General features: G+C 33.3%; 1 protein-coding gene across 1 annotated transcript; it reads right to left on the minus strand.

Annotated features, from left to right (window-relative positions):
• Window positions 1–331: 331 nt before the first annotated feature.
• LOC136208603 (probable galacturonosyltransferase 4) lies at window positions 332–4,444 on the minus strand. Its single transcript, XM_065999661.1, has 9 exons — window positions 3,931–4,444; window positions 3,800–3,834; window positions 3,659–3,703; window positions 3,450–3,552; window positions 3,163–3,359; window positions 2,267–2,529; window positions 1,766–2,123; window positions 1,095–1,670; window positions 332–891 (listed from the first exon to the last, which is right to left on the minus strand). Exons 1-9 carry the CDS (start codon window positions 4,028–4,030, stop codon window positions 616–618), a joined length of 1,953 nt encoding a protein of 650 aa, XP_065855733.1. The 5' UTR covers window positions 4,031–4,444; the 3' UTR covers window positions 332–615.
• Window positions 4,445–10,405: the final 5,961 nt, after the last annotated feature.

Genomic DNA, 10,405 nt, shown 5'->3' on the forward strand with positions numbered 1-10,405 from the left:
GAGAGAGACAATGAAATATAAATACCAGCAGCTTTGGATTAATGCTACAGACACCCTGTAATCACTCACTCTCCCCAACTACTCTACTCTACCACCTGTGAATCCAATTTGTCTACAACCGTCTCAACTTCTCTACTTTATGACACGGAAACCAACGTTATTTCTAAAGCATAACCTTCAAACGGACAGATATTACACACAGAAACGCTACTAACGAGTGTCCGTGCAACATAAAAAGTCCTAGTCTTCTAGACTCAATCAGAAATGACAATGTAAATTGGATTAGTTAACACCAAAATAATTATTATATCATTACTTGAGCTGCTGAGGATGTAAATCTATAGTCTCCATATTATGAAAGCTAAAGATAAGATAACAATATGAACAGGATGTTGACCAACTAACGTAACGTTACACCAAATGCTCGCCATCATTTACATATACACTTAACTGCCACTTCAATTTCCAGACGTGTGTAACCAAAATTAACTACCATGCCAATTAAGGGAGGAAACAAAAATTGTATACAGAAAAGAATTGCGCTTCCTATCGAGACAACACCAAAAGGTGTTATGGAGAGTGATGCACACCTGAATAAATGCTTGTCACCCCCTCCTAGGGGTTAATGTTGCACTCTCTCAAATACATATCCTCATAATCTACATGCTTCGACCAATAGCTACGGTACTTGGGTATGCCTATCTCTAGCCATGGTTTCATGTTGCCATTGTAGTGTATAACCGCTGCTCTATCAATATCTTTTTGGTTCACATTTGGGTTATAGCCAAGGCCAAGCACATGCCAAGATCGATCAAGGGGATAAGTTCGTTTCCAGAAAGTAATCAGGCCAGGTGGTAGGGTCCCCAACTTCCACAATGATCTATCGTGATTCTGTGCATAAATAAGCTTAGCGTCAGAGATCAAGGCAAGGTTAAAGCTCTGGATGCAAAATATTCTAGCACGCCACTGAAATTTGGCTTGCTAAGCAACATGATGCGAATGAATGCATGACAATGCCAAATTATAATAAATATGATATCATATATATTTAGATTGCTCTCAACAGAAAAGGACATCTTCAAGTGTCTACTTACCAGCTTCTGCCAAGTATGATATACGTTGGTAATGTTTTGTCTTCTCCACTCATCTAAATCAAAGATATTCATCCCATATGCCCATCCACAAGCACGAGGATCAAAATTTTTTGAAATAAGAGGATTTGAAAAGTTGAGATACCGATCAAACCGATGAAAACTTTCTCCACAAGTCTCTACAGCACCATTCACGTTACCCTTCAGATCAAGGGACCAAAGGCCTGTAAGATCCTTCTGCACCACTATATCATCATCCAAGAAAAGCACTTTGTTGAGTTTTGGGAAGATCTCAGGCAGGTAAAAGCGCAGATGGTTCAGGATGGATAAGTACTTAGGGTTTCGGTACTTCAAATTAGAATCAGAATTAGCAGTATGCGCCTTAAAGTAGTAATTTATCATTGAAGGTGAACCTAGTTGCTTGAGAACAGGACTGTAACTTGCATTCAACCATGTAAACTCTTCAATATTCTGAACCTGAATTGTGGCTTTGCCAGGCGCATTTATTAGAAACCACATTCTCATTGCTGCATAATTGAGTCTATCGGTAACTATGTGAAAAACATGTTTCCTGGGGTCCTGCAAATAATTAGATCCAATACAATAAGTTTATGGATGCAAATTAAAAACAACCTCTTTTGCATCATAAAGGTCTTCAAGAAAGAATTGCACACCTTTGCATGGGTAATGGTGGAGTTCACAACAACTGCAGCTGCCAGAACATTATCAGAGAATAATGCATAGTGAAACAGCTTAGGGTCTTCTAGTTTTTCTTGCTTTGTAAATTGTTGCTCAGAAGAACTCAAGCTATAGTAATCATTAGTCAAGTGCAGCGGAAGACAATGTAGACCTTTAGGAAGTGTTTTTGCTGTTACTTGTGTCAAAAACATGTTCTGCTTCTTATGCACTCGTAGTTGCTCTTCACTTGAGTGGAGCATAGCACGAAGCTTTTTTACCACTGTAGCACAATCATCCTGCATTTGCATGCTTTTTGCCAATGTTTGGTCCATGGACTTCATTTTGTAATGGACACTGCATTAATAAATACACATTCATAAACCAAACATGTACAAGATGGAAAGTTAAAGAAGAAAAAGGAGAAGTCAAGGAAATGCACCAAATAGAAAAAAAAAACAAATAGAATGCAAATAATATTAAAAGAAATAAAAACTTACTTCTTGGGCAGATCAGAATCCCTAGCTGCATCTCCAAGTGCACGTTGAACTTCCTTTATTCTCAACCGAAGCTCCCTTGTCATATGGGGATTATTCTTTATGGCAGTAAGAGTAAGGTATACCCTAGCCCTGATAAGCTGATCTCTGAGTTGCCTGACCCGAGCATCAGGCATAGGTGTTTGACCTGGCTGATTATCTGTTCTAGCCTTAGGGGATCCTTTATCATTGAGCTTTGCAGAAGTTTCAGCAGATTGGAGCTCAACCTAGTAAAATACAGAAGCATATAACTTTCAAGTTTTAAGATCTCCAGCACAATTGAAGTTCTCATATCGTTTTTATTTCATTAAGTAAATTCTCAAGGTTTGACCTTGGGCAAAAGAAACTAACAAGGAAGGACACTCTTCTTTGGAAACTATAGATTCTTTGATATGCATCATCATGTATTTAGCTAGTGCCCACTTCGTTTCAGAACATGGCGATTTAAACCAAGTGAAGTTTATTGCCATTATTCCAGTGGCACAGTCTATTCCAAGGAGTAGTGACACAATACAGGAAAATCCTATAATTATCTACAGAAGTTGAAGAGAACGGTCTTGCAATTGATGGTCAATAGGACCAGTTTGAGATGACTAGGACTATTTCCAAAAGCAGAATTAGACTATTGTAGAAAATAAAAAATACTGAAAACACCAAACAGATATCAAAATCAATTGGCAGTCATGAAACCAACTAGTCTTCGAGCATTAACGTCAGCATGAAAACCACTTAAAAATATACAATTCAAACCCAAGGAGGAGCCATCAATGGGTTTCGTTGCGTGCGCTTAAAATTCTTAGATTTGATACATAGAAAGTAAAGACAAACGAGAAGGAACTTTTAGAGATTGATTATTGTACCGTATTGTGAGAGTCATTGTCAGATACTCCGCCGGATGTCTTTTCCTTGGCTTTCTTTTCCTTTGCATCTCTACCATCTGCCTGGCTTCCCTCTTGATTAGTGGAGTCAGTAACCAATTTTATTGTTTTATCAATTTGGGATTGACGTCGTTCATCAGTGGCTGATAATACTCTAGCAGATTTATGCTCTCTCGCTTCTGTTAATTGAAAATCTCATAGAAATTACGAAAAGCAGGACAAAGTTGACCAAAAATTAACAAGAAAACACCAAAGCTTAAAATTGACACCTTGAGCAGATGAATCTTTAACTTGAATGTTGTTGATGTCGGCAGCCGTATCATTATCCGTGTACACAATTCCAATTGGTTCTTTCAGAACAGCTGAAGATTCCTGCAACGGAAAAGAGGGAAATTGAAACAAGTGCGTGAGATCTGCAATCTGAACAGCAAAATAAGGAAGAAAAAAAAACATTGAATTAAGAGAACCCGAAGGATACCTGATGTATCGCATTGAGATGATGCCTGCTTTCCCCAGAAAGAGTCTGAGAAAAAAGCAAGTTCCGCAAAGTTTAGACAACATCTCCAATCTCACAATAAAGAAGAAAATAAAAAAAAAAGTCTGGAAAATAAAAACATACAAGAGAGGCAACATCTTCAAGAAATTCGGTTCTCGCTGCAGATTCGCAAGAAGAAAAAGAAGATAAGAAGAGGAAAACAAAAATAAAGCGCAAATCCAGGGAAATTAAATGAGGAAAAAGAAAACAGTTACCAGAAGGAGCCCTCAAAGCAGCAAATCTATCAGTGTAGAAAACAATTGGAGCAATCACTGTGACAAAAAGCATTCCAACGACGATATTTCTCAGCATCATCTTGATAGATTTGGATACAAATTGGGGAAAAAACAACAAACACAAGCGCAGAGAGCAAAAGCTACGGGTCGAAAAAAATTTGAAATCAGGAGTGATTACGAGTGTCAAATATAGATAGGTATAGATGACTCAGAACAGATTTGAATGGAGATAATGGTGATTATTGTATATAATTGATAGGTTGTAATACTAATTGTTTGTTTCTCGGGAAATAAATTTGCTCATTCGTTTATTCACCCCCAAAACCAAACACCATCCTCCATTCAAAAGAGAGTGAGGAAATCATGGTATGGGTTAAGAAAACATCTGCAGGGTGCAAGGGAGGAAGAAGACGACGAAGAAGAAGAAGGGAGGAGAGAGAGGGAGATAAAGAGAGGAATGAGCGGCGATGAATGAGTGACAGGTAAGTTTGCGTTTGGCTGTTTTATTATAATTATAATGTTGTTTATGTTGCTGATTACTTCTAATCGGAACAGGAAATCTATCATTATGCGTACGCGTTTTTTACCTTAACAACTTACCTATATTTATGAAAACCAAAATACCGATTGGTCCTTTAATTATTAAAATATCTTATTTCTCCCCTCAACTTATTAAAAGGGGATAATAGTTAACTTTAATCCTAAGGTTCTTAACAAAAAGTGCATATTAGTCTTAACATATGACATTAGTACAAATTTAATTTTAACATTTCTAAGTAAAAACAATTTTAATTTATGTTACCGAAATTTTGTTAATTATCACTTAAAACCTTCCAAACATGTATGACGAATATGAGGGTGTTTGTTTCAGCTTTTCGGATGAGCGTTTAACGTTTCACTCCAAATCGCATGAAATATAGCGTTTGGTTAGGTTTATATAACCGCAGCGTTTATCATTTTTTCTGGAAACTGCAGCGTTTTGGAGCGTTTCACGAAAAGCTCCTATTTTGAACTTTTCATAAACAGCTGTTTGTAGTTAGTTGTTATTGACAGAATTATCCTTCTTATTTCTACAAAATACGTTTATTCTTTAACATTATTTATATTTCTACAATATAATTACCGGAAAAATAAGATTCGTTGCGTCCAATAAATTTTTTATTTTTTATATGGATTATTTTACTAATTTGTGTAACACATTTTTTATTTTATAATAGGATAAGATGCAAAAATACCTCCAACATTTATAGCTATGATCAATTTTACCCTTAACGTCTAAAATGGTGCAATTATACCGCTAAGTCAAAAGCAAATTTACCAAACTGTCTTCTTGGTCATGAATATTATCATCTACACTTCACATGTGCACGATTTTATCATCGTTAGTAACAGATCACACACATATGATTAGACGTGAATTTTTTTTAAGAAAATAAAAAATATATATTGTCTTTTGTACGAGTTTGACAAAAAAAATTCTAATATTTCATCGAATTTATAAATATTAATTTTTAATTTTATTATTTGATAACAACCCAAATTATTCTTGAATAAGGAATAAGGGAAAATTAATAGAAATAACGGCAAACCATTATTCCTTCTAAAAGAGATATTTATGCATGATTAATGTGGAATTAATGATAATTAATGCAGGGGCGAATATGCAAATAATGAGGAAAAGGAAGGAGTCTCTAGCATTATGCCACGCCACGTGGACCATGGCGAGATACGCCATAACGAGATACGCCCGATGAGAGGGAGTAGCGGAGACCCGCCATAGCTCTCAAGGAGAGCGTACATACGCCTTGACGGATCAAAGAATACGAAAAGGCGCCTTTATTACCATCCATGAATGGGAATAAATACAATTAAATGGCAATTAATAGCCATTAAAGGGGAATAAAGGCTTGACTGTTCGAATACCTCAACTTTGAGGGTTTCAATGCTAAATACTGGGATTAATGTAGAATTGATAGCAATTAAAGATGAGTAATGACACAACTCTTCACCTGCTTCCCCATTAATGCTGAAGGTTACAAAAATATATATAAATACTCTAGCTTCCTGGGATCAAAGGTACACTTACTGATCCTCTACTTTTGTGCTTACAGTTTATTCTCAGAAATATTACTGACTTTGGCATCGGAGTGTCCCCGACCGATCTCAACGGCGCCTCACAGGGAAGTGCTCCGATCAAGGATTTTTCCATAAGTTATCATTATTAAATCACAAAAAATATGAAATCTCTTTTTTAGAACCACTGGTATGTGCAATTTGGTGTATAATAAGAAATAACATATCTATGTTTTCTAATAATATATGAAATCGACCCAACTTATCAATGTTAGGGGTAAAATTGCTCTTAGATGTCAGAGTTATGGGTAAAATTGTAAAATTTTAGACATTAAGAGTAAAATTATTCCTAATTGTAAACGTTATGGGCATTTTTTCACATTTTTCCTTTTATAATTTAATCGTTGATTAATTTAAAACATGTCCATTTTAGAAATTTTTAATCCGAACATCAACAGTTTAATATAATTTTACCAAACATTAGTAATTAAACAACTAATAACAAACAGCTAATAGCAACAGCTAACAGCTTACAGCAACTGCAAACAGCTAACAGCTTACAGCAACTGCAAACAGCTAACAGCAACCGCAACAACTATTAGTTAACAGCTGAACCAAACAGGTCCTATAGTTATAAAAAAATCCGACATATAAGCTAATCGCATAAATTTTTCTTATCAATGTGTCTAAATTTAAATGTATGGAGAAACATGGTGTCTCTAAATTTTATTAATGTTGTTTGCTGTTAGAAAAAACTATTTTTCCGAAAAGCAAATATTATATGCTTTTATAAAAAAAACTATTTTTCAGGTGTAAAAGACGAATAGAATGTCACTAACCAAACACCTAAAACTCTCCATTTCGAAGTGAAAAGTAAACATGAACATGAAAATGAGCAATTAAACACCCTCTAAATCTCTGTTATTGTTTGTCAAATTAATTAATTGTGAATATCTAATTTATATTTTTTTTCAGTTGTATATGACATCATACTTTTTACAGTTTAAATTAATGTTTTCACAGTTTCCTATAGTTAAATTATACATATAAAAAAACTCCTTTAAATTCAATTAAAAAACTCCTTTAAAAATATGAAAAATACAAATTTGGAATATAGTAATCATAGTTTAATATGACTAAAAATAAAAGATCAATGGTTTAATGTTTTTAAATAAAAAATAAAATGATAAATTTAAAAATAAAAGATGAGGGACCAATGGTACTTTTTTCCAAAAGTAAAATGATGATAATTATGTTGATAAGATAGGTTGTTATATTTTTCTATTTTCTTAGTTGATTAATCGGTCTGTACTCATTAGAGTGTTTTTAGGTGGATACTACAAATACAATTAGTATTAATGAGTTTTGGTATGACACGAACACATTTAATTAAGTCGGATCACAAAAGAGGATTTTGTTTATAGATTCCTATTTAACTAGTATAAGTTTTTGTGTTAGGGTTTATTAATAAAAATATTTAAAATTGAATTGAATTGTTAATTTTGTTCAGGACCATCGAATTATACCATTGATTTACATTAGATACAATTGTTATTAACGAGTTTTAGTATAACTCGAATACATTAATTAAATCTCATGTTTGGATCGGATCACGTCTTTTAAACAAAAGAGCATTAGGACTTTATTTATAGATTCATATTTAACTTAGTTTTTGTATTAGAGTTTCAACTGAAGTGAATATTTAATAAAAATATTTAAAATTGAATTGAATTGTTAATTTTTTTTTTAGGACCATTGAATTATACCGTTGATTTACATTAGATACATTTATTATTAACGAGTTTTGGTATAACTCGAATACATTAATTACGTCACATGCTTGGATCAAATCATATCTTCTAAACAAATGAGCATTAGGACTTTGTTTGTAGATTCCTATTTAACTTAGACTTTGTGTTAGGGTTTCAACCGAACTGAATACTTAATAAAAATATTTAAAATTGAATTGAACTGTTATTTTTTTTAGGACCATCGAATTATATCGTGGATTTACATTAGATACAATTATTATTAACGAGTTTTGGTATAACTCGAATACATTAATTAAGTCGCATGCTTGGATCGAATCACATCATTTAAATAAAGGCACATCAGGACGTTGTTTTTAGATTCAGTTGGTATTTGGTTGCTTATTTTCATGTTTTTGTTTGACTTTTCACTTCAAAATGAAGAGTTTTAGGTGTTTGGTTAATGATCTCATGTTTGCCTTTTACCCCTAAAAAGTAGATTTTTTTATAAAAACATCATTTTCCAATAGTATACAGCAAACCGTAACAGTAAACAGTAGGTAAAATAAATGGCCCCTCATATTTAACTTAGGTTTTGTGTTAGGGTTTCAATTCAACTGAATATTTAATAAAAATATTTAAAATTGAATTGAATTGATAATTTTTTTAGGACCATCAAATTATACTGTTGATTTATATTAAACGGTTTATCTAACCTGTGCCTCATGGCACAAGTTTATATTTAATCATTAAACCATTAGTTACCTTTTTGCGGTTCCAAAGTATAGGGTAAATTACATCTATGGTCACTGAACTTTCTTATTTTTATATTATGACTATTCAACTTCATTTCTTCCCAGTATGATTATTTGACTTTACATTTTTTAACACCGTGGCCACTTAACGCCTCAAAACGACCATTGAAGGCTAAAAATAAAAAAATCCAAATCGTTAATGATATTTTAAGGAACTTTAATTCTTGAAAATTTTCGTTTTGAGTTTATTTAGGTATTGTCTGGTTAGGAGAGAGAAAATATTAAAATTCATTTTCTCTCTCCTAACCAAACAATACCTCAAAACGAAAATTTTTAAGAATTAAAGTTCCTTAAAATATCATTAACGCTTTGGATTTTTTTATTTTTAACTTTCAATGGTCGTTTTGAGACGTTAAGTGGCCACCGGTATTAAAAAATGTAAAGTCCAATAGTCATACCGGGAAGAAATGAAGTTGAGTAGTCATAATATAAAAATGAGAAAGTTCAATGACCATAGATGTAATTTACCCTATACTTTGGAACCGCAAAAAAAGTAACTAATGGTTTAATGATTAAATATAAACCTGTGCCACCAGGCACATGTTAGATAAACCGTATATTAAATACAATTATTATTAACGAATTTTATAATTCGAATACATTAATTAAATCTCATACTTAAATCGGATCATATCTTTTAAACAAATGAACATTAGAACTTTGTTTATACACTCCTATTTAACTCAGGGTCCGTTTGTTTTATCTACTGTTTGCTGTTGCTGTTTGTTGTTACGGTTTGCTGTTTGTTGTTTACTGTTGGAAAATGCTGCTTTTCTAAAAAGCAGAGATTCGCTGATTTTGTAAAAGGCTGCTTTTCAGGTGTAAAAGGCAAACAAGAGGTCACTAACCAAACACTTAATGCTGCTTTTCAAATGTAAAAGGCAAACAGGAGGAGTCTAACCAAACACCTAAAATTCTGTCTTTTAAGATGAAAAGGTAACAAGAGGTGAAAAGTAGGTAAACAAACACCCCTTAGTAATTTTGGATGAACAAATAATAAAGATGGAAATATTTGTGTTTTCATGTTTCAAAAAAAAAAAAATGAAAAGTTTTCGAACCACAATTTCTTTTTATTAAAAAACTTATATATTATTTTTGGTAAATAAAAAAAAAATTATATATTACTACACGTGAGAATTTAAGAGTCACCAAATGAATCAAATTCAAGTAAATATATATAATAGTCGATTTCTTACTGTTTTTTTTTTATTAAAGATTGGTTAAAGCGGCGGACATCCCAGCTATGCTAGCATCCCCACCACAGACCCAAAAAAGCCCCGAATCAAATTTATTAAAAGAGTAAATAAATGTCATAATACAAAAAGAAAAAAGAATAAAATGAAGCTAAAGAATTAGGAAAAGCGATAAACGCAACGTCCTACACGATCATGAAAAAAGACCGAACCACAAAAATTTGGACAACATCCCACCAAGTCGAAGCTGTTGCCGTCCGTCCATAATTTGCAAGCGAATCCGCAACATGATTTCCTTCACGAAAATATGAGACACCACAAAAGCCACAGAATCGATCTGATTTAAACAATTGAACCATTTTTGTCTAAGCAACCAAGGGACCGAACAAGATTTAGATTTGAACATCTGCACAACATACATTGAGTCGCTTTCAAGCTAAATTTTCCGCCAACCTTTACTGATAGCCATGTCAATGGCGTAAATAGCAGCATATAGTTCAGCAAGATAAGCAAAGGAACTTTCAATCGGAAAGGCAAACGCACCAAGGCACATACCAGTATGCGAGCGATAAATACCTCCGCAACCCACAGGACCAGGAGCACCCATGACAGGCGCATCAGTATT

The sequence above is a fragment of the Euphorbia lathyris genome, chromosome 10 (assembly GCF_963576675.1).
Source record: "Euphorbia lathyris chromosome 10, ddEupLath1.1, whole genome shotgun sequence".
NCBI classification, from domain to species: domain Eukaryota; kingdom Viridiplantae; phylum Streptophyta; class Magnoliopsida; order Malpighiales; family Euphorbiaceae; genus Euphorbia; species Euphorbia lathyris.